Source organism: Podarcis bocagei (assembly GCF_964188305.1).
Source record: "Podarcis bocagei genome assembly, chromosome: 6".
Lineage (NCBI taxonomy): Eukaryota > Metazoa > Chordata > Lepidosauria > Squamata > Lacertidae > Podarcis > Podarcis bocagei.
In genome coordinates, this window is record NC_138130.1 from 10,450,581 (window position 1) to 10,475,691 (window position 25,111).

A 25,111-nucleotide genomic window follows, 5' to 3' on the forward strand; every position below is an offset into this window, starting at 1 on the left:
GTGCTGTGGGTTTGTCTATCGGAAGGTTGGCGGTTCGAATCCCCACGACGGGGTGAGCGCCTGTTACTTGGTCCCAGCTCCTGCCAACCTAGCAGTTTGAAAGCACGTCAAAGCGCAAGTAGATAAATAGGTACCGCTCCGGTGGGAAGATAAAGGGCGTTTCCATGCGCTGCTCTGGTTCGCCAGAAGCAGCTTAGTCATGCTGGCCACATGACCCAGAAGCTGTACGCCGGCTCCCTCGGCCAGTAAAGCGAGACGAGGGCCGCAACCCCAGAGTCGTCTGTGGCTGGGCCTAATGGTCAGGGGTCCCTTTACCTTTATGTATCTTTACTCAGAAGCAAGCCCCACTCTATTCAGCTGTGGTCCCTTTCAGCTAAGTGTGCATATGATTGCACCCTAAACCCCAAAGTTCCATATCTTCTGGACTGTAGCCCTTCAGATACTGTTGTTTGACTATGGCATGCTCGTACCATGCATATGATACCACTTTAAACAATTGTGGCTTCTCCCAAAGAACTCTGGGAGCTATAGTTAAGGGTGCTAAGCAATATTAGGAGGCCCCTGTTCCCCTCACAGACCTACAATTTCCAGAGTGGCTTAACAATCAACCCCTCCCCCAAAATATAGTCCAGCCCCCCCCCCACAAGGTCTGAGGGACAGTGGACAGCCCCCCTGCTGAAAAAGTTTGCTGACTCCTGCTGTAATCTCTGCACCATTCAAAAACTACAGCTCTCATAATTTCCGGGGGAATCAATAACTGTTCAGCATGGCATCCTAGTGCTTTCAATGTATTGTATGAATGTGGCCTAAAGCTGGCATCTTCATTTATTATTTATTTCATAAAATTTATACACCACTTGATGGTAAAAAATTAATAAATTCAAAGCAGTTTAATCCCACTTAGCTAGGAACAAACCCCATTGAATTCAAGAGGATTTACTTCTGACAGTCCCAGATTTACGTATAAGCTAAACAAGCTATAGCTTAGGGCCCCACTCTCTTGGGGGTCTCAAAAAAATTTAAAGGGGGGGGGACTGGGTGTACTTTGATAAAATACATCTTTTGTTATGTGTAAATGGCTTTAGATACCTATTAGGTCCATAAATGGCCATACAGTGGACGCTCGGGTTTCGAACATGATCCGTGCGGGATGCACATTCGCAACCCACAGCAGCGCATCTGCGCACGGGCAGGTTGCGATTCGGCACTTCTGTGCATGTGCAAAGCACTATTTCGGCACTTCTGCGCATGTGCGACTGCCAAAACCCAGAAGTAGCCCATTCCGGTACTTCCGGGTTTCGGCGGTTTGTAACCCAAAAAAATGCAACCTGAAGTGTCTGTAACCCAAAGTCTGACTGTATAGCAGATATTCAAAATAAAAACCAGCGACAACTTCTTGTTGACAAAGGACAGCTGGACATATAAAGGGCCCCATTACCTTCAGAAGCTTAGGGCTTCATCAAACCTAAATCCGGTCCTGACTTCTGAGTAGACATGGTTAGGATTGCAATTTAATCAAGATCCTGATTCCTGTTTGCAAGTCATTTAGGTGACAAGATCACAGTGTCGATGAGGGAGCAGATCTCCACATCTCCGTGCAAAAAGTCCTAGTGACATGGTGCACTTGCCCTCCAGAACAGCCACCTCTCATGCCATACATAAAGTACTCAATAAAACTGCTTTGGGGCCAGGATTCTTTGGGATGCTGAGAATTTAGGGATGCTTTTTAAAACAAGGACAGTTGTTGTTGTTTTCACACACAACCTGCCACCGCCCCCATTGTCAGAAACAGGAAATTGTTGTGGTTACTACAGGGGAACCGTCCATGGCTTCATTTGACCCTGGAAGAGTAATATTCTTCCTCCAGCTCATAGAAGTCCACGGAGATCTCATCACGCAGGGCAGTAAGCTTCTTGTTGTATTCCTCCTGAAGGCTGCGCAAATGCTGGTTCTGCTGCTTGATGGCTTCGTTGACGGAAGGGAAGTCATTGAGGATCAGGAACTGTTTTAGGTCAGAGACAAGCTTCATAAGAGACTCGCCAGCCCGAACAATATTTGCGGCTCTGACATGCATCTCATAGTTGTCCTGCTTGCCTTGGGTTGCCCGAGAAACTTGAGTTTCTTCCTCAATCTTTGCCGCTTTGATTATCTCTGTGAAGTTATCCATGACAGACTTGATGTCATCTTTCAGCCTCTTGTTGTAAGACTGAAGGAGGGTTTCCTTGCTCTGGGGGAGCACGTGCTGCTGCGACATTGTGGGGGCAAGAAAGGTCAGAAAGGGTTACAACTTACTCAATACATGTAATCCTCTTGCAGCCAGGCGGCCATTTTCTCTTGTGAACAATTCGTCTTTCATTGGCTACGTCCAACCAATGGGGCAGGGAAAACATTGCATTTGGGTACTTTTTGATGTTTTGTTCATTGTTTATGACGACTTTTGTTACGTTTTGTAGTTATGTAATTTTTTTATATGTTGTCAGCCTCCTTGAACATGGTTTTACCTTTGGAAAGGCAGCATACATATAAAATGATTGCTTGATTGTAATAAATTTAAACACAGTCCCACCTGGATTGGAAAAGATTATTTCGTTCCAGCATTGCAGAGGCTGCTCTTGTCACAAATCCCCTGTTATCAAACTGTTGTAATTTAGCATTTTCATGCTTGATCTTGACGTTTCTGTGTTTGAAAATTGCCATTTTAAGGTCAGTAGCAGGAGTGTCCTGAAAGCTTGCCATTTTCTCCCAGGGGTTTCTGAATAGTTACCCCTTCTGATGTCAGGTTTTGTATCCATTTATTGCTACTGACTTTAAAGTGGCTGTTTTTGAACAAAGAATCTTCTAAGGCAGACTCCAGCATTAAGTTACTTAACAAGCTATTCATTTATTGAAGTTGCAATAGAATACAAGAGAAGACAGAACATGCACTACAGGTGACTTGCAACTTATGTACATTTAACTTGTGTGCATTCAAGCTTTACACGCTAGGCAAATAAAAAAATAAGAGAGGATGGAAAGGATTTAGGTGTCTGAGGGAAAAAAGACTGGCAATCCCACCCACCTATGAATCCAACGTGTTTTGACCATACATGATTAGGGTCTCACATACTGGAATAAAACCCAATTGAAAGCTGAGGGTCTCCTGTATGTGATGAAACACCCTGGCCACGCTAAGTTGGCTATATCATTGGCAAAAGAAGCTAAACCGAAAAAATGCAGTACAGCAGTGCTTGTTGCTTGGGAACTTCAGATGGGAAAGGGAGGGACATCCCCAGACACATCCAAAGGACACCTGCTGAAAGCTGTGATTGGTTGTGGCTCTGTGACGCATGGAAGGTGTACCGCCATCATGAGCATTGCGCATATAAAAATTGTGAATCAGCACTGAGGCATCCACGGAAGCTGATATCAAAATGTCATAGTCATGTATTAATTAAAAGCTAATCATAAAAACAATCAGACAGCAGGAAGTACTGCTGTCAACAACTATTATCTGGGATGATCAGGTATTCAGGTATTGGAAGATTTTGCTCAGGCTGTTCCTTTGCTATTAACTGCTCGAAACTGGGGTGAATAACAGGGGGTGAATCATTCATTTAATGGTGTTGTGGCTTCCTTGGCAATCTTGCTCAATAAAAAATTGCTGGCTGGTCTAATGTGTTGAAACGGCACCTTCAATATTAAAAAAAGAAACTACCATATATTCACATTGTATGGGTAAGTGCGCCACAAAAAGCAAGTAGGGTCCTGTATTTAGACACTGGATACCTAAGCATTGGACCTTCAAACCATGCAAATTAGAAGCAATTTACTGGCCAATGCTGGACTAGCCAGACTGACCTTATCCTTTACTCCAGCCATACATATACATTAGCTTCAGAGGGAAGATGGCCTAGTTAGGTTAAACACTGGCATATTAAACACCCTCAGAAATACCAGTAACTATTTCACATTCAATGCCAGTTAAATATGCGAAAAGAAAACTACATTAGACAGTCAGCCCCCCAAATCGACATGTTAAAATGGGAAGGTAGTTTCATTTCAAACTCTGCCTCACCGTTTCCTGTTGCACTGAGCTGGAGATGCCAGCATGAAATGCTGCTTTTCAATGCAAGGAGTCCCTTCCAACTTTAAAAAAAAAAGTTTGATGTTTTATCGTGTTTTTAATATTCTTTTGGGAGCTGCCAAAAGTGGATGGGGAAACACAGCCAGAGGGGCGGGGTAGAAATAGTTAATTATTAATATTATTACTACTACTACAATTCTTCTTTTGCTTTTTAATGCTTTATTGAGATTAAAAAGGACGGTAACAAACAAAAGGATTAATCAGAAAAAAGGAAAAGAAAACAATATTTGTTACATCACACCACAGTATGTTCTTCTTGAGTTTCCAACGACTTCCCGCCACCCCTTAATGGATTTACCACTTAGTCTATGTAGCGCACTATTAATTTCCATTTTCTTTTTGTTAATTTTCATCAATATGATGTTCTCTTATAATTATCCATCACACCACAGAAGTCATTCAAGTCCTGCCACTGACATCATGTCATTACATTAATTCTTAAGGTATTTTTTTGTACGTGTCCCATTTCTTAATAAATGTTTGATCAGTATTACATCTCAGTTTTTTCTGTCAACTCAACTGAGTACGCTATTATTATTACAATTCCATTATTCTCAGTTTAAACCCAAGAAAGCATTCTGGTAACTCTCATGGAGCGCTGCTTCTATATACTTTTATATACTTCTTTCTCACAAGTACTAAAAGAGTCAGAGGCTTGTGTCCCCCAAGGGATTAAACTTTGTTACCAGGTAAGGGCCGGGCCAAGACATTTGGGTGCCTGAAAGGAACCTCAAGAGGGCAGCCGCCGCCTCCTCTCTCCTCCAGGGAAGATACAGCTCAGGAACAAGAGGATGCGGATGCTGCGCCGCCTCACCTGGCCTCTCAGGTGGGCCGGCCGACAGTACAGCAGAACCTCGAGCTGCGCCCTCTAGAGGCAGCAAGCTGCCCCTGCAGCTGCTCGGCCGGGCGTGGGAGAAACCAATTCATCGCAGAGGAGGGGGGGGAAGAGAAGGAAACCAGGCATATTTACACAACGCCGCGCGGTCCTCATTTTATTCCGTTGTTTTAATACCGGCGGCGAGGGGGTGAAAGGAAAACAAAAGGAGGGTCACATTTATGTGCGTGCGTATTTCCTTTCCTGCCCCCCCCGCGCGTCTTGGGAGGCGTTGGTACGCGCCACGCCTTTCTCCGGCTGGGAGGGGCGCGGGGCGGGCTCTGCGAGCGACGCTGTCCGTCGGGGCGGACGGGCCGGGGCTCCGGGCGGAAGCGCGTCGAGGGAGCAGGAGAGCGAGGTCTCGAGAAGCCCGGCCGGCAGCAGGGAGAGAGGAAGAGAGCGAGCGAGAGCGAGAGAGAGAGAGAGCCATGGAGTCCCACCGCTGGCTGCCTCTGGAGGCGAACCCCGAGGTGAGAGAGCCGGGGGACGGGGAGGAAAGAGGGGGCCGCGCACACGTCGAGGTGTATAGGCTTATATATATGTGTGTGTGCGCGCATATATATATATATATATATATATATATATATGCTTTCGTAGATTTTCACGGGTACAGGAATGTAGGTTTTGGTGTCTTCGGGTGTCTTCCCGTGTAAGAGTTGGGGTGTCTAGGCGACGTTTCGACGAGGTCTCACTCGTCATCTTCAGGCTGGTGCTTTCGGCTTCTTGTTACTAGAACAGAGCAGGATCTCAGTGTTTGAGTTCCTATAAATACTGTTGAGGGGGTGTGGTGTATAGCCTCCAACGTTCTGGGCAGAGAGGAAGTTCCTAGGTTAATATATATATGTGTGTGTGTGTGTGTGTATATATATATATGTGTGTGTGTGTGTGTATATATATATATGTGTGTGTGTGTGTGTGTGTGTATGTATGTGTATATATGTGTGTGTGTGTGTGTGTGTGTGTATGTATATATATACACAAACACGTATATATATATGCACACACACACACATATATATACGGACACACATATATATACACACATATATATACACACACATATATACATATATATAGAGAGAGCGCTAGATAGAGAGAGAGAGATATGTAATGCACACAGACTTACATGAATATATACACACACATATTAATTTACATCTACCCTGTTTCCCCAAAAATAAGACAGTGTCTTATATTAATTTTTGCTCTCAAAGATGCGCTAGGTCTTATTTTTAGTGGTTGTCTTATTTTTTCCATGAAGAAGAGTACGGTACACATTTATTGTTCAACAAAAAAAAGAGAGGAAATTTATTACCTGTATACGGTACAATGCCTTACGGTAGCTTCAGGGGCCTTATATTCCGGGGTGGCCTTATTATTGGGGAGGCCTTATATTCGGGGGAGGCCTTATATTACAGCGAGAGGCAAAACTGGAAGTAGGTCTTATTTTGGGGGATGTCTTACTTTTGGGGAAACAGGGTATATATGTACTCATGCACACATATACGCACATATATGTATCTACGTAACACAATATATTTATATTAATGCACACGCATATACGTGTACACACTCACATATTTATTGACATCTGTATATAAGTATATTTGTACACACACGCACATATACGCACATATATGTATCTACGTAACACAATATATTTATATTAATGCACACGCATATACGTGTACACACTCACATATTTATTGACATCTGTATATAAGTATATTTGTACACACACGCACATATACGCACATATATGTATCTACGTAACACAATATATTTATATTAATGCACACGCATATACGTGTACACACTCACATATTTATTGACATCTGTATATAAGTATATTTGTACACACGCACATATACGCACATATATGTATGTACGTAACACAATATATATTAATGCACACGCATATACGTGCGCACACACACATATTTATTGACATCTGTATATAAGTATATGCACACACGTGTACATATATATGTAATAGATATATTAGTATTATATTATATTAGTAATAGATATATTACTGAGATCCTGCTCTGTTCTAGTAACAAGAAGCCGAAAGCACCAGCCTGAAGATGACGAGTGAGACCTCGTCGAAACGTCGCCTAGACACCCCAACTCTTACACGGGAAGATACCCGAAAACACCAAAACCTGCAATAGATATATTAATGTATACACATGTGCATACTCACATATTTATATACATCTATATATTAGTATATTTATGCACACAAGAATAAATATAGGCATGCATGCACATATATATTTATACACACATATATATGCTTGCACAAACATCTATTCATATACATATATGTATACATGTGCATATATACAATTATATATATACAGTTTATATACATGTATGCACACACGCACTTGCAAGCACACATATATGCATATAGACAAACATCTGCATTTTATATATTTAAGTTTGGGGAAGGAGGGGAAAGTGGTTGGGAGAGAAATGACAAAAAAGGGGGGAAGTTGTTTGTTTACTTGCTTGCTTATTAAACCTATATGCCACCTTCCATCTGGCGATCACAGGGTGATCTACAGTATAGAAACTCAAGATGTATAACGTAAGGATGGCAGCATGAAAGATAATGGGGGGGGGGACTGGGATGAGGGGTTTATGCATAGGGGAGCATGAGTTGTTGGGGATTTCAGGAAGGTGGGGAATGAGCTAAAGTTTGAGTTTTACTGCTTAGTGACTGACTAGAACTAAACCACTTTTTTTTTCTTCCTGGTTTTTTCAGGTCACAAACCAGGTGAGCACGTTTTATTTATTTATTTGTTAAGATAACCATTTGCTTGTTTTATTCTTGGGTTTTGCACCTCTTCTGGTCCCATAACCTTTTGGCTGTGATGTGTATATTCCTCCTTTATTCTGTCTCTGAGTGCATGGATGTGTGTCTGTGTATTGTACACCCACCCACAGGCGCTCTCTCGTCTGTCAGCTGAGGATAACACTTGGGCATCTGATGGAGTAAGCTCTGGTCCACGAAAGCTTATGCTGCAATAAATCTGTTGGTCTTTCAGGATGCTGCAATACATGTTTGCATTTGTTGCAAGAAATTGACTCGCTGCCTTCCATGTTTTAAGGCCAGGGAGTTTCCCATTCTCCTTCAAGGCCCTGCACAGTCACCACGAAAAATTATACCCCGGCCGCCTCCTTGCTGCCTACTCATTTCGTTAGGGAAAGCATCTCCTTGTGGAGAATTTAAGTTTGGGAGAAAATAAACTCATGAACATAAAAATGTGTTTTATGGTTTTATAAACAGTGTTTGATAACAGTGTTCATCACTGTTTATCGCATGGTCTCATAATGTTTCTAAGTATAAGTATCTTTAATCTTGTTAAACATAATTTGCAATGCTTAGAAACTTGATTCTCAAACATCACTGTTTCTATTAACACATTATTTTGATTCTGTAACACTTGGTTTGCCTCATCATAGCTTCGTATCTTTTGCATCTTAACATGTCTTAAGCATTAATGGAATGGGGTATCATCTTCCTTTGCGTATGTCAGCTACCCAGGACAGTTGACTATGCAACTTCTGTATTTTGCCATACCTATCATAGTTCTTGCTCTGTCCTGTATAACTGGTCCTAGGTGACACCACAGGAAGGAAATGCACTTCCTGTATGCATAGGACAGTATCAGTTTTCTAGGAAAGGATAACAATTAAAAGTGATGGAGTTGATGTGGAAGGGTGACCTCCTTTTGAATATGTGTATAAAATATGAGGGGTGACTTTTAAAAGAACAAACATATGTAAGTTACTAGTTAACCACTTGTTTAGAGGATAGATAACCAGATGTCAAAGAGAACAACAACTACCAGACTTTTAGAAGACATCTGAAGGCAGCCCTGTTTAGGGAAGCTTTTAATGTTTGATGTATTATAGTATTCTAATATTTTTTTGGAAGCCGCCTAGAGTGGCTGGGGAAGCCCAGCCAGATGGGCGGGGTATTATTATTATTAATAATAATAATAATAATAATAATAATAATAATAATAATAATAATAATAATAATTTTATTATTATTATTTATTATTATAAAGGACCATCAAGGCACTTTCTTGTACAAGATTCAGAATACAGAATCTTAATTTATGTTGAATCTGAGCTGGGTATGTGGAGGAGGAGGTTTGAGGTGTTTGTGAAGAATTGCAATCTGATCTTTCGAATGTGACGCATTAGGCTTTTGCCGATGTTGCTCAACAGTATCCCTGAGAAGACGAGACAGGTTAATTGCTTATTGCTTGGGTGGTAACGAAATCTTTCACAGCAGATGAGTTTTCTGGCATGCTCAGAAGCTAGTGCATCAGCACATATGGTTCATGAAGGAATTTCCCTTTAGGCCTATGTGACAGATAAGTACTAGTAAAGTAACTCTTGCCTAAGCCATCCCTGTAAAATTCAGTAAATGTAATTCTTACCTTTACCTCCTCACAATCTCTTTTTTGGGGGGGAGAAGGATTATTCAGCCTTGTAATTACACAGTCGCCTGACCTTATGGCAAGCAAGCAATGCCTCCAAGTAGTGCATATTTTCTCCTGCTTGGCCTACTCTGGAGGGGGAGGTACAGCAATATATTATGGCAGCTGCTGTTTCTTCTCCTCTCCATGTCCACAGTGCTAAGATTCAGGCAGGCAGGAGTGTCAAGCGACAGTTGCCATGTCACTGTATTCATTTTGCCACCTTTAAACTTTGTGGTGGAAGTCCGCGTCGCATGAGTGTGAGATGAACTGATTCCATAGCACGGTGCTGGGTTTCCCCAGTGCTGGGTTTTGGCAGAGTATATGGAAGACTGAAAGAAGATAAACTTGCAGAGTAAGTGGCACAGAGACCCCGCCCTGAAAAGCTGGTATTGTAAATGCATTATCTGCTAGATAAATGCTGTTTGCGTGAGATCCGATTGAGTTCAGCAGGTTCATTAATGTGGCACACAAGTTAAAGATCTACTGAATTCCAGTGGCCTGGCTTGTACCATCGGTAACTAGATTTTGACAACCGAGTATAAGTCTTCTATATCTGTGTTCCTGGACAGGTGCTGTTTAATTTGAAGCTCTGCATAATCAGTGGTTTATGCAGAGAAGTGCACGCCTTCAGATTTTTGCAACCCTATTTAAGGCCTTTTCCTGGGTGGCAATTTATGATTAGTGAAGCATTTGAGAATTACCGCATTTTTCGCTCTATAGGACGCAACAGACCACAAGACGCACTAGTTTTCGGAGGAGGAAAACAAGAAAAAAGATATTCTGAATCTCAGAAGCCAGAACAGCAAGAGGGATCGCTGCGCAGTGAAAGCAGCAATCCCTCTTGCTGTTCTGGCTTCTGGGATAGCCGCACAGCCTGCATTCGCTCCATAAGACGCACACACGTTTCCCCTTACTTTTTAGGAGGGAAAAAGTGAGTCTTATAGAGCAAAAAATACGGTACATGCTGCAGGTCCCCTAGTGTGTTTTGTGGCAGTAGAAACACCGTGGGTCTGTCTCCATACCTGAGCCTCTTCCATCAATTATTCTGTGTAGTTTATCTCCTCAGTTCTGTTATAACTTAAGTAGGGATTGGAGAAGCAAGTGATGGCCATTACCAAGTACAGTTAACACATTTTAAAATCCAGGTACAGGTCAGGATAAGGATTAAGGGGTTAAGCCAGAGGCTATGTGGAAAATGTGGGGTCACCTATGTGAACAGTTATTCTCTTGTGCATCTGTATTGATTAGTGTAAGAGAACTTGCAGATGAGTCTCTGAAGATAAAATTGGTTATCCTCAACTGTGTTACTTTCTAATTTCTGGAGAGAGCAGTGGGAAATGAAATTAGGAATAGCATAGTTTGAAGGTTGCTTCTTTGCATTACTGGGTGGGTGGAACCCAGAGGCTGTGGAACCCTTGAATTTCTTACTTTGAGTAGAAGATTGCCTTGCCACATCACAAACTGCTTATATAAAAGTCCTCCGAGTTTGAAAGGTTATTTTAAAATGCAGGGATGGGTGGGTGTAGGAATCACAGTTTGAGAATCACAAGCCACAGGCAGCCTTAAATTTGCAAAACTGATTGCATTGCCGCCTAGATCTCAGCTACACTTAAGTTCCAGAAGCAAAACCATTTTTCCTTGAGCTTTGAAGAATTCAGTTTCTTAATAATACATAACTTAACATTGCTGTTTATTACTACCATCCTCTGTCAGTTGTGCTGTCTATGTTGAACCATACTGAAAGATGCAAAATATGACCTTTCTTTTGGAAAGAATTTTTTTTACAGTACACTGTGTGATGGATATACTTACTGATAAATGCTTAATGTGTATCTCTCTTTTACTAGTTTCTCAAACAGCTAGGGATTCATCCCAGCTGGCAATTTGTGGATGTTTACGGCATGGAACCAGAACTCCTTAGCATGGTGCCAAGACCTGTTTGTGCCATCCTTCTCCTCTTTCCAGTAACAGAAAAGGTAATTCTTATTTATCTTCCCAATGAAGTACTTTAACTTTGGTGTCTTACAAATGACCTAAGGAAAACAGGCTTTAGTAGGTTCAGATCTTGGTCTGATGAACCATGGTTTATCAGACTAGAACAAAGCTATGTTTCATACACGCTCACTCCCATTTTTCTCTTCTTTCTTCATTAACCTTGTTTGGGTGAAGAGACTAGCTTCTTTTCTTTTTTCAAAAAATATTTTTAATTAAGAATTTCAACATAATAAGTTTAACAAAGATACATCATCCACATTATCCCCCCCCATTTTTCCCCCTCCCCCCTAGCCAGAAACCCACCCTCCCAACTTCCCTCAGCTCCTTTCTCTGGTTTCTGAACACATATTTTTATCTGCATGTTGTAAAATTGTAAAGATCCTCAGTTTGTCTATCTATATATTACCAATAAAGATTAAGTGAATGTTTATTCAAAACCTACCAAAGAGTTCAGTTCATTTTGTTTTTCTTCAAATATTTTACAAAAGGTTCCCATTCATCTTTAAAGTCAGTTATCCTTGTCACATAGTTTGTATGTCAGTTTGGCCAATTCTGCATAGTCCATCAGTTTTTCTTGCCACAGTTCTTTCGTCGGGATTTCTTCATTCTTCCATCCTTGTGCTATTAAGACTCTTGCCACCGTTGTCACATACATAAAAATATTTTTAAATTTCTTTGGCAGGTCTTTCCCCACAATCCCTAACCAAAAAGCTTCAGGGTTTTTCCACAACTGTTAAATGAAACATTTTCTTTAACTCATTATATATCATTTCCCAGAACATTTTAACTTTACCTCAATCCCACCACATATGATAAAAAGTCCCTTCTTTTTCCTTGCATTTCCAACATAGGTTTGAGCCCGTTTTATACATTTTCCCTAATTGTACTGGTGGTATGTACCATCTATACATCATTTTCATGTAGTTTTCTTTCAGTAAAGAACAATCTGTAAATTTTAGGTCAATTTTCCATAACCTTTCCCAGTCTTCCAACATAATATTGTGGCCTATGTCGTGCGCCCATTTAATCATAACTGCTTTCACCTCTTTGTCTTTGGTCTCTCATTCTAACAAGATACTGTATGCACCTTTCAACAGTTTTACTTTCCCTTCTACCACTTCTTTTTGAAATCTAGATGTCGTATAACTAAATCCTTGTTGTCTTTGTATGTTTCATATAATTGTCGATAATGTAACCAACTCTGAAAATGGTCTTTTATTTCTTCGTAGTCTCTCAATTTCCATTTCCCATCTTGATCCTTTAACAGATCAGTATGTAAGCCACTTTCCTCTCTTTCCAAGTGGTTTGAGCAGCAAAGCTTCGTGTGGTGATCCTTTAATTGCAGAAGGAGGATCTGGTGTTCCAGTTCTTCCTGTTTCCCTTGAACCCCTTCCACAATTCCCTTCTTCTCTTAGTTCTCCTACCTCGTCTCTAACTTTTTCCCGTTTGTCCACCTTGGTTTCTAATTTATTAACCTTGTCTCCCAACATCCCAAATTGCTCTTTCAAAAGGGAACAAAACTCTGTCTGAGTTTTCAATATCCTTGCATATTTGTTCAATCAGTGTTTGATTGGATCGAGTAAATTCCCCCCCCCCATTTTTTTATTGGTTTTCACAATATTATAAACAAACACATAAGACAAACAAACATAAATCATAGCCTTATGGAAATTTACACTTATTAACTTTGTTAAATGACTTCCCTGCTTCCCCTTGGTTGAATTTCATTGCATATCCTTTTAACGGTTTCCCAAATCATAATTCTTCTAAAATTTAACTTAAACATTAACATCCTTAAATCTTCACTTTATGAAATTAAACATATTAATTCATCACTTAACATAAATAAAATCCTAAGCCAATTAAGTATCAGCAAGCTGTTTTCAGTTATTTTAACTTAACATATTTAACTAAATAATCATTAAATTTAATCCACTCTTCCTGATACTCCTCCTCCTTCTGGTCGCGGACTCTTCTGGTTAGGTTGGCTATCTCCGAAAAATCCATCATCTTTATCTGCCATTCTTCTCTTGTTGGTAATTTTTGGGTTTTCCACTTTTTAGCTAACAAAATACAAGCAGCAGTAGTGGCTCTGCAACTTTCTGAATTCAGGAAAGAAATGGTTCAATCAATGCAGGAATTTACTCGAACTGCTGCTACTGCCACAACTGGATCGAGTAAATCCTGCATTGATTGAACCATTTCTTTCCTGAATTCAGAAAGTTGCAGAGCCAGAAGGTCTGACTGCTCTTTCTCCCCTTTCTCTCCAATCTCTGCTTGTCCACTAGCCCTTCTGCTGACTGCCGCAGCTGCAGCTGCTCCCCTCCTGGTTGTTTCTGTACCCTCCTTGCCCACCATGTCTTATCAGTCGGTTCCCAGTGTTATTTGAGATGTTCAAGGTCACACCTGCTAGCCCAGTTCCCTCCAACCGTGAGACTTTCCCCCCTCCCAACTTCCTTACAGTTTCACTTTCCCTCTTATCTGCCTCCTCCCTCCAGACAACAACAAAACTTATAATCATATAACAAAAGGAAGGCACAAACGAAAAGGGAAAAAAGAAATAAAAACTTCCAATATAACAGGGGATATAAAATATACAATTAAAAGGGTATCAAATAAAAAAGACAGAAGAAAGTAAAAAATAATTTAAAAATCCAGAATACAGCCGAAAGGAAAAAATAAATCAGTTCAGCTCTAAATTGGTGTCTTTAAGAAACTAAAATGTTCTTTAATTTGTACTTATCTGCTTGTAATTGTCTCAAATTGTATTGGCTTACAATAGTTCCAAAGTTTATGTCTCCGTATTATTTCCTGTTTGTAATTCCATGGCAAGTTGTCTTATTATTTAATTCAGTAAAGTGCCGGAGTTTGAATCAACAGGTCCTTCTTGTCAAGCTCTTTCAGTCACTTGGGGTGTAGAAATTAGTTCGGAAGCTGTTCCAGGCTCTTTCCCACTTTCTGGGGTATCCCCAGATGTGCTAGGAGTTCCCTGCCGGCTTCCTTTATTTCCTTTCTTTCCCCCTTCCTTTTTCAGCTCTCCCAGTTTGAAAGGTCTGCTCCAATTCCTCCAGCTGTCAGTAGATTTTTTACTTTATAATCCAACAGATAACTTGATGCAGTTACTGTATACAGTGGTACCTCGGGTTAAGTACTTAATTCGTTCCAGAGGTCCGTACTTAACCTGAAACTGTTCTTAACCTGAAGCACCACTTTAGCTAATGGGGCATCCTGCTGCTGCCGCGCCGCCAGAGCACGATTTCTGTTCTCATCCTGAAGCAAAGTTCTTAACCTGAAGCAATATTTTTGGCTTAGTGGAGTCTGGAACCTGAAGCATATGTAACCTGAAGCGTATGTAACCCGAGGTACCACTGTATATCCTTTGAATGTAAACCATTCAGGTGGGAACGATTCCCGACCTCTGTCTTAAAGCTTATGGCAGGTCTGCAAACTGTGATAATGTGGAGCAGGAGGAAATTGTTAACACCTGCAGTCCTTTTCCCGATAAACCCTTCCTGGGTATGCAGAATATACAGTGGTGCCCCGCAAGACGAATGCCTCGCAAGACGGAAAACTCGCTAGACGAATGAGTTTTCCGTTTTGGAGGTGCTTCGCAAAACGAATTTCCTATGGGCTTGCTTCGCAAGACGACAATGTCTTGCGAGTTCCTGCTGGTTTTTTTTCCTCCCCCCCCTTTTTCTAAGCCGCTAAGCCGCTTATCAGCTGATCCAATCAGCAGATAAGCCGCTAAAAGCTGCTAATAGCGCTAATCCGCTAATCCTTCAATGGGCTTGCTTTGCAAGACGAAAAAACCGCTAGACGAAGAGAATCACAGAATGGATTCTTTTCGTCTTGCGAGGCACCACTGTATTTAGCCACACCTTTGCAAATGAATCCTAAAAATTAGTAGCAACTGGCCACGTAATGCTAAGGGAACCATTTTTTATTTGATTGCCTGAACAATAGAGGCTTTTTCATATAGTTGACCTGGTCAACTGGAAGCAATGGATGTTTACAAGCCTGCATTGATCAAGTTCTCACAGTACAGTCAAACCTCGGTTTTCGAACGTCTCGGCTGCCGAATGTTTCGGAAGCTGAACGCCGAAAACCCAGAAGTGAATACTTCCGTTTTCAAATGTGCACACCTGTACAATAGGCTTGTTTGTTTGTTTTAGGATATTCTAATGATTTATATTCCTTGAGTTAGCTTGGTTGGGAGCAAAGGTTAAAACATTTGTCAACTGAAGAGATTGCAGGTAGATTTATAACAGAATGTGCTATATAATAGACACAACTAGCTGTCATGTGCTATGAAGATTATTCAACCAATGAAGAACTCAGTATAATAGTGTATAGACTTTAAGCATGAGCTAGCAGATGTGAAAACTGGCAAGGTTTAGTTTGCTTCAGTTGACAGTAGTTAGCTTTAGCTTGTGATGTGCTCTTTGTAAAAGAAGATGGTGAATTTGCCATGGTGAAGATGGTGAAAATGGTGAACTAGCCATGCTAAGAGCATAAATTGATGCATGTTTACTGAGAGTAAAACAGTCAGTTAGACAATCTGTAATGTTTAGAAAGGTCTCCAGCTTACTAGTGGCAGTATCTCAAAGCAAGAACAAACTTTATTTTTAGGTTGTATTGCTTCTTTTTGGCAAGGACCGCTTATGTTATAGAATTATTCTTTTAAAAAACAGAATTGGGGAAAAGCAAATTGCTACGTGTTTTTTATTCTTGCCTTCCAGTATGAAACATTCCGAACGGAAGAGGAAGCAAAAATAAAAGCTCAGGGACAAGAAGTAAAACCATCAGTGTATTTCATGAAGCAAACAATCAGCAACGCCTGTGGAACTATTGGGCTTATTCACGCTATTGCAAACAACAGGGATAAAATTAACTTTGGTAAATACTTCATTTCTACTGTGGTGCCTCTTAATGGTTTGAAGGGTAGGGGGCGCTCCTGAACTGCTTCTTGCTTATACTGAACTGCAGAAAACTTAGAAATAAGCAAAAGTTGGCTGAAATGCTCTTGGAAAACAGTTGCCACAATATGAATAGCTGCAGCAGAATAAAATACATAGCAAATTCAGCATGGATTTTTAAGATTAATGTTGTCCTCAGTTCTTAACAGGTACTGTAATTATTTATGATGTCATTTCATGTGAAATAAATAGGATGTGATAAGTTCAGCAATGTTTTTTGTTATAGAGTTCAAAGTAACATATTTTAACATATTTTTAAATTCTAATAATAATAATAATATCTTTATTGTCATTGCCCCCTCTCGGGGACAACGAAATTACTTCGTTATTCGTTATTCACGTTATTTTATTTGTTCTAGAAACTGACTCCTCACTAAAGAAGTTCCTAGATGACTCTATGCCCATGAGTCCTGAAGAGAGGGCCAAATATCTAGAAACTTACGAAGTCAGTATCATTCCTTAATATAAATTTGGGAAACGGGAGTATTTTGCTTTTAGGCCTATGTATGTCAAGCCAGATTGCACAGGCTTTGGGTGGGGCAGTCAATGCAAGGTTTTGGGTTCATTTTTATTAGGGAAGTCTTAAGAACTACATGGGACGCGGGTGGTGCTGTGGGTTAAACCACAGAGCCTAGGGCTTGCTGATCAGAAAGTCGGTGGTTCGAATCCCCGCGACGGGGTGAGCTCCCGTTGCTCGGTCCCAGCTCCTGCCAACCTAGCAGTTCGAAAGCACGTCAAAGTGCAAGTAGATAAATAGGTACTGCTCCAGCGGAAAGATAAACAGCGTTTCCGTGCGCTGCTCTGGTTCGCCAGAAGCGGCTTAGTCATGCTGGCCACATGACCTGGAAGCTGTATGCCTGCTCCCTTGGCCAATAAAGCGAGATGAGCGCCGCAACCCCAGAGTCGTCTGCATCTGGACCTAATGGTCAGGGGTCCCTTTACCTAAGAACTACATACATTTGGCTGAATTTTATTCTCTCTCTCTCTCTCTCGCTCGCTCTGTGTGTGTGTGTGTACACACACACACACACACACACACACACACTGCCCTTTGTTGCTTGAAAAACAGTATCAGTGGAATAAAACGAAAGGCAGCATCATAGAAGCATTCAAATATTTACACTTGGACTGCTCACCCATATGCCTGAGTTCAGAGAGACAACTTCATTTGCCAAAAGCCTCTCAAGGTGCACCCCATTCCCACCCAATCTGGCTGACCACAAGGCCCAGGCTGGAAGATGTGGGAAGAGATGCTCCTTCAAATGGTTTGGTTTGATGCTGTTAAGGGCTTTATATATTAATGCATGCCAACAGCTCAAATTTGGTCCTGTAACAGATAAGGTGCCTGTGCAGCATCCATGTGATAATGAGAGATCCCTGATCCAGTCCCTTGCTGCTTGCAAACAAGGTTTCCGGCACCTGTACAACCTTGTTTGATGAAGATGGTTTGGATGGATATTGGTGTACTAGTGGCATCACAGCCAGTAGGCACAGTTGTGGGCTCTTAATCTGTGTTTTCTTGGTTTTGCTAGGAAACCAACACCTGTACTCTAGCTGCTGTCTAGCCTGGAGCTCCTCCATCTCACTATTCTGCAGTAAAGTCAGGGCCACACCAGCCATGCCAACTGGAAAATTCCCCATAACATTCAAGTATCCCTTCATTTTCATAAGTCTCTTGCGGGCAGACCATCTTAATTCCCCCCCCCCAACCCTGGGATGGAGAGGGGGCGATGAGGTTCTCCCACCATCAATCTAGACCTCATTACAACCTCGGTATCCACTTACACTTCCCCTAAATGCTACTTGGGATCTGAAGGTACATGATGTCATTAAAAAAACTGCTGGTATTTGGTTAAAGAGTTTAGAATGGTATTTTTATTTAGACAGTGGGAGGGAACTTAAAAATCTGGGTTTGGCACTTGGATTATTATAAATCACTGTATAATGTAAGATCTTGCCTATAAGCTAATTGCCTTTTTATTATTTCAGGCTATCCGTGTCACTCATGAATCCAGTGCGCATGAAGGTCAGACTGAGGTATTGAACTTAATGTGTTTTCCCCCTGAATAAAATTTTGAGTAGGGATCTTTCTGTATGCAGTTTCTAACAAGTTGTTGGGGGGGGGGGGGTTCTCTCTTTTCGGTAATTTTTTTCCCCACTAGGTTGCTAAAAACTGGAAAAAGTGGTATCTATCCTGCAGGGAAGTAGCAAGGGTCCATATGGATGTATGAAATATATAAAGTTACAAATATAATATGTTTCACTGGTATCTGTTATATTATACTGGCTCATAGTTGTAAAGAGGCAGTGCTTAGGTCGATGTCAGTTCAGCCATTAATTTTCTGAGTAAAAAGCCACTTCTGCCACCAGTATGGTAAGGATAATACTAGTCATGTTTTATTATATGAAGTTTTTTTTTAAAATGAGGCCTTACAGCTAAAGAACTTGGGGAAAGTGCTATATGAATATGAATAGGAAGCTTTTTATTTAATATTGTAAATGCATGGACAATCATTTTCTTACCATAGGAACATTGTCTTCTTCCTACCCTTCCTCCTCAGTTCACACCAGCACATACATGGTGAGCACATTGTGAACCCATTTAATGCTAAAAGACACTCTTCTCTAACCTAACCTAATCTGATCTGATCCCATGTGGTGAGACAGCTGTGGTTATAGGCTGGTGGCTGGGTTGTTTTTTAAAAAAAGATCCATCTGGTACAATCAATGATAAAATGGAAATGCTTCTATTTTTTAGTTGATTTCAGCAGGATTTATCCTTGTCTTTAATTCTGGATCGTGTCCATTAGCCATCATGAATGGCAAAGTATCAATAGGTGAAGGTTTAGGCAGGATACATACAATAAAACCGACGTCCCACCTGTGCGTGCCGCCACCTCCTTTCTGGGCTCTATGGGATAGGGCTGAGGCAAAAGAAATCCTGAGAGTATTGGCGTGTTCATGTGTTCTCTAGCTCACGATGCGCTGCCTTGCAATGGTTAAGCTTTCCTCATGAGTGTTTGGCTACTAGATTTTGGTCTCCCCTGCAGTGGATCCTTTCCAAAACTTTGTGCGTCTTGTGCACCAAAGGCCCACAACAGGCAAAACGGATACTTTAGTATTTTGTATTTAAAGATAACATGTAACATTTAAGTTACAATAATAACTTATTATATGTAGCACATTAGGCCATCCAAAGCATGGCTGCATACTTTGTCTCGTATCATTCATATAGCGTAATAACGGAATGAAATAAATTTCAGCGTATGCAGCCAGGTTTACTAAATGCAGCAGAAATCAACAATTTCTGTGTTGGTTTTATTTTAGCATTATTTGCCTGTGCATTGTGAAAAGATACAATTAAGCACAAGGCCTGCTTACAGAAATGTTTGAGCAATGATGGTGATGGAGAGGTAAAAATTGTATCTGGCAGGCTGTAGGATAGAGAACAACGTAGTGCTGTTTACTAAACACTGAAATGCTTCAGTTATTCCCCATTTTGGCTTTGCTTGCAACAGGTTAAATGAATCATTACGGTGAAAACCTTGGCAGAGGCGTAGCCATGCTGGTTTTTGTAGCAAAAACAATCAAGGAGCGTTGTGGGCACAGTAAAGACTAACAAATATTAACTGGGCTGGAGCGCCCAAAATCTTACGCTGTAATTATTTGTCAGTCCTTAAAGTGTCACAGGACTTCAGTGTTGGTAGCCTGGCTTGTACATCACATGAAACTAAAACTTGGTTTGGGGTGAATGCACAGGTTCTTGAAGATGAGCTTGCATCTGCCTTGTTCCTCCCTGGTCCTTTGGGCTGCCGTGCCAAGCTAAGGTGTGGCTTGACTTAATGTTTCATTTGACCCGGGCCTGTAGTTTAGCGCTCTCCAGACTAACCACAAGCTGTGTGAACCAGCCACTAACTAAAATGGGCTGGGTGCCTGACCTTGTGAGTTTTTAAGTTGGGAAAGCCTCGTTTTATTACTGGCTTACACTGTTTGTATTACAAGGGTGTGGAAAGCAAAATTGTGCTGCGTAACCTCTAGGTGGGGATACAATACTAGGTGCTGAAATATGAAATTCTATTTGCCAGAGGCCTTTTTCCATTTGCTAAATGTATACAAGTTGCTTTCTGGAGTGGATGTGCATGACTGTAAAATTCAAAGCATATTTTCATTGGGCTATATATATACAGTGGTACCTTGGGTTACATACGCTTCAGGTTACAGACTCCGCTAACCCAGAAATAGTGCTTCAGGATGAGAACAGAAATCGTGCTCTAGCGGCGCAGCGGCAGCAGGAGGCCCCATTAGCTAAAGTGGTGCTTCAGGTTAAGAACAGACCTCCGGAATGAATTAAGTACTAAACCTGAGGTACCACTGTATATGTGTGTGTGTGTCCTAAATTTAGTTAGGAATCATTACAAAAATCTTGACTAGAAATTGTGACAGAGAGATTACTTGTTGCATTGTATTTGAAATGGGCCTGAGGGATTGCTGTAATAGCCGTGCTACAATGACTATTTGTATGCTGGTACTGAAAAGATGCTATGCTAGCATTAAACAGTGATCCACTGGTATGGATGTCTCGAACACATTTAGTGCTGCTGTTAAAATTGCTTCCTAATTTTCGATGGTAGCAGTGCCAATGGTTTTAACTGTGCTTGTAGTGAGCTGTGTGATCATGGGGTTCCTTCCTCACATCTTCCTGTGCAGCATGAATTCCGCTCAGTTCACATGTAACATGAATATATATGAATTTTAGGCGTGTGGCACTCACTGTAATAATCACAGCTGCTTTGCTCCACCGCCAATTGCTGTGTTGCCACCGATGGCTGACTTCCAGTTTTCATAGCTATGGTTTTAAGGGACCGTTTGAACCAGGCCAATGTTTTGATGGAAGCAAAGAATCTTTAAGGTGCAAATAAATATTTTGTATATCCCTACTGTGCTCCGGAGGGCTGGGCAATATTTTGGTTTTTAACATTGCGATATATCACCAGCTAAACTTTGTGATATATTGACATATCATGGTGTCTGAAGTAAACATGGAACTGTGTAGAGGCTCAGTCTGGGAAATCTTGAACTGTTATTTCCAAAACACTTCTAACATGCTCAGATGTATGACTCTTTTCTGTTGCTTTTGCGCACTCATCTTTTGAAGTTGGGATTCTAGGAGTGCATGGATGCAAAGTTAATCTTCATGGTTTCCTCGTAAAACAAAAAACCCACAAAAATAGATTGGCATAAGTTCAAAGAACAGCAGGTCCTTTGTTTGTAAGGTGAAATTGCATCCAAAAACTTGTAGTTAGCAGTTTCCTATTTTACAAGGAAAGCTGAGATAATCTATTTCTGCTCTAAATACAGAATTGCACTCATCATTGTGTATAATGTTCACCTGCTTGCCTGAAGATTAGACTGCATTACGCATCCAAATGGAATATGTGCTATTCTCAGAATATTTGATGTGAGGCAAGAACTTCCTAGGTGAACTTTCACATGGTTTGCTATATTTTTTGCTCTGGGAATCCCCATAGCTCAGTGGCCTAGCAATTTACTTTGCCTCCAGAAGATGCCAGGTTGAATCCGCAGCATCTGGGAAAGCCCGACAGCTGCTGCCTGTCAGTGTTTTCAGTTCTGAGCTTGATGGGCAAAATGGTCTGATTGGTTCCTTTAAAAAAAGAAATAGCCTAAAACTTAGGATTTCTAGGAATAACAATTAATTAGTTCATTACCAGAAATATTAAGCAATTCATCATTATTAGTTCTGGTTGGTGGGACATACATAAAATGGGTGCTGGTTATGTACACGGAATATGTCTTAAAGTGAAGAGAACAGATTTCTGTGGCAGCTCCCTACAGATAAATTTAATGAATGTGCGTAACTTACGGATGGAGCTTGCTGCTATGAACTTGCCCCCTGCAGGTTCATTCATATATAAACGAACATCTGAAGAAGGCTATGCATACCTACAAGTGTGCAATACACTGATATACTTGGCCCCACTCACATATTCTTTGTGTAATATGCCGTTCACTTCCCCTTTTGCAGGTGGGTCAAACCTCCCCCCCCCCAAATAAATCTCTCAAGCAATAAGATGTCTGAGAGACAGAATGTTAACAGGGGGAGCTTTTACCATAATTGTATCCACATACTAGAGAAGGTTGATCTGTTGAATTTCTGCCTGCCACACAGCTGTTAAAGCCACAAGAGCCCCGCTCTCCCTTGGTGCCTACCCTAAACCATGCAAATGGACTCAAGTTTCACAAGTTGTAAGCTACTTATGCTACGGTACTGCTTTCATCAATTTATCTGAGACCGGCAATTTATCTGAGACCAGGCATGGTATCTTACATAGGTGGTGGTGCAAAAGGAGATGAAAAGACACCCACAATTTATAGCAAGCAAGGTTCAGATGCCCATTCTTGGATCAAATCAAGATTAAACTGTTGCAAAGCATATTATAAAAGCATTGTTGTAGTTCTTATTTATACCTCATAACAGTTTTGCTGTAATTATCAGCGGAGGCCAGATGAACATTCTCTTCCTTTATTTTAACAGAAAGGAATGGAGTCTTTGATGTGAATGCCCATTTTAGTATTCATACCAGCAGCACAACCCACGTAAAAGGATCCCTCTACTTTTCTGCAAGGGGTGCGGAAGCATTTAAGAGTCCCCTCTGCCCACGTTGCTGCTGTGATTGACAATCCCACACAGCAGCAGTTCCCTAAAAACAAGATACTGAGTAATAGCTGTGGGCTATACTTCAGGTTTGTCGTATACAGACCACCTGCCCCAGCAATGTTGTACAGTATGGCTGTATTGGGCTTCATTCTAGAACTGATGTCAGCCTTGCTTTCTTAACCACAACACCCTGCTGCAACATGGATGATGTACTATAATGCTAGATTTAATTTTTATTTGCTGGGGTTTATTTATGTTTACAAACTGTGGAGGAGGGAGAATAACTTTTTTTTTTTGCATGAAATTAAACCTCTGTTAGGAAGAATACAAACTCTGTTGCTACCTTTTGGTTTTCAGTGGACATCGAGTCAGCTACGCTAAAATCATGGATTTTTCTTAGTTATCTTCTTTAGACAGTAGTCTCTTCTATAGCAGAGGAGGTGAAAAGAAAATGGCTTCGGAATGACCCACAAAGTCCATTCTCCAAATGTCTGGAAAAAGTCATTCCTGGGTCATTTTGAGGCCATTTTCTGGTCTTCTGTTAGGTTTGTGTACTTTTTCTCTAATACTTGTCAATCACAGCTATGGCGGCACTCATTCGAAGGGCAGGAGCAGATGCATATGTCTGAAAGCAATTGCTTCAAATGGCGGCTGCTTGTTAACTTTTATGTTCTGCACAAGCTAGAAACTTCCTTTTAAAAAGAAAAAGAAACATCTTAGAGTGTGGGGCTCCTGCCAGCCGTGTGTGTGTGTGTAGACCAGCCAGCAACACTTTGTACATATTAACCTTGGATTAGTGGAAATTATATCCAGTGAATTGATGGCTAGGGGTTATCTAATAGTATAATTTATGCAGTTTAACTGAAATTTAACATTGGGAAATACATTCCCATTTTAAACCCTTAGCTTCCTATTCAGTTTCTGCTACCTTACAAGTATAAAAGCAGTGTGTTGGGTGGATGGCCTTGTCTCCTGTCTTGATGGGACTCTTCATTGCTGATTTCCTGAAATTTGTTATTCAGAGCAAAGTACACATGCTGTAAAGTTATTTCCTGCCAAGTGTTAACCGAGCTAAGTTATTGCCTTGGCAAAGCTTGTTTTTATTGTGTTTCTAGGCAAGCAATTCACCCACCAGGAAAATGAAGCCAAACCTCCCTTCCCAAATAAGGCTGAGGTGTTCTGGAATGCAGAGCTAAATATGTTATCTAGCTTTGGCATTTCAATTATGAGAAAACTTTGGGCAGTTCTTGAGTGATAGGTCTGCATTTTGCAACTCGCCCATCAGGCTGTCAGTGAAACTTTGCCGGTTCCAAAAAGACGAATGCACAGTGAGCTGCCCATTAGAATAGCCTTTTAATTTTATGCATTCCACCATGGATTGCCCAATCCCCCTTGCTGCTGCTAAATTCACTGTATTCCTCTCCGCTTGGCAGGTCGCAGGAGCAATGATTTACACGGGGGAAGGAGGTGTATAGGGATAAGTCTAGCAGTCACACTCCCTTTAGCAATAGCTGTAGTATATAGTCTTCCAGTACTCAAATTACAATGTATTTTTTTTAATTGTGTGATTTCTTGACCAGATGGTACTCTTCTTGTTCTTCAACAGCTGTGTGAAAAAAGTTGTGCTAGTGTCAGTAACTCCTGTCAGAGCCCGAACTGACTAGTGGACTCATCCTTTTGAGAGAGGAGGATAAACTTGAACCCTTCTTCTTGACATGCTTATTTTCTACATGCTTTATGGGGAAAGTATTCAAATATAGAATCCCATTCCCAGGTGACTTAAATTTGTAGAACACAGGGAAAGCTCTACTGCTTGATCCTGCTTGCTATATAAACTGGCCTTTACTAATCTCAATTTTACTTACTTATTTAAATAATCCATATACTGTTTAACTACAGTGTATCCAAGCGGTTTGCAAAGATGCAATACAAAAAATAAAAATCAGTTAAAACTATATAATT

General features: G+C 40.9%; 2 protein-coding genes across 6 annotated transcripts in view; one reads left to right on the forward strand and one right to left on the reverse strand.

Annotated features, from left to right (window-relative positions):
• Nucleotides 1-1,489: 1,489 nt before the first annotated feature.
• On the reverse strand, nucleotides 1,490-5,190 carry LOC308589426 (mediator of RNA polymerase II transcription subunit 22-like). Of its 3 annotated transcripts, none has more exons than XM_081198693.1 (2): nucleotides 4,810-5,190; nucleotides 1,490-2,242 (listed from the first exon to the last, which is right to left on the reverse strand). In XM_081198693.1, exons 1-2 carry the CDS (start codon nucleotides 4,831-4,833, stop codon nucleotides 1,832-1,834), a joined length of 435 nt encoding a protein of 144 aa, XP_081054819.1. In that variant the 5' UTR covers nucleotides 4,834-5,190; the 3' UTR covers nucleotides 1,490-1,831. The 3 variants fall into 3 exon arrangements, with proteins under 3 accessions (XP_081054819.1, XP_081054818.1, XP_081054820.1); XM_081198692.1 differs by having other exon boundaries at nucleotides 1,490-2,245; XM_081198694.1 differs by having other exon boundaries at nucleotides 1,490-3,669.
• Nucleotides 5,191-5,297: 107 nt separating this feature from the next.
• Nucleotides 5,298-25,111, forward strand: part of UCHL3 (ubiquitin C-terminal hydrolase L3) — a 33,520-nt gene continuing 13,706 nt past the window's right edge. Inside the window, exons 1-6 of one of the 3 annotated variants that reach the window (XM_081198563.1) lie at nucleotides 5,298-5,467; nucleotides 7,771-7,782; nucleotides 11,350-11,478; nucleotides 16,237-16,393; nucleotides 16,833-16,918; nucleotides 18,463-18,510. In XM_081198563.1, coding sequence (XP_081054689.1) covers nucleotides 5,426-5,467; nucleotides 7,771-7,782; nucleotides 11,350-11,478; nucleotides 16,237-16,393; nucleotides 16,833-16,918; nucleotides 18,463-18,510 — 474 coding nt within the window. In that variant the 5' untranslated portion in view covers nucleotides 5,298-5,425. The remainder of the gene's footprint in view (nucleotides 5,468-7,770; nucleotides 7,783-11,349; nucleotides 11,479-16,236; nucleotides 16,394-16,832; nucleotides 16,919-18,462; nucleotides 18,511-25,111) is intronic. The other 2 variants (XM_081198561.1, XM_081198562.1) reach the window with 2 other exon arrangements.

Coding starts and splice junctions, on each gene's coding strand:
- LOC308589426 (XM_081198692.1), bottom strand. CDS start 4,833: ATGTCTTGGCCCGGCCCTTACCTG. Junction 2,246..4,809: donor CTTGGCCCGGCCCTTACCTG/GTAACAAAGTTT, acceptor ACAATGTCGCAG/CAGCACGTGCTCCCCCAGAG.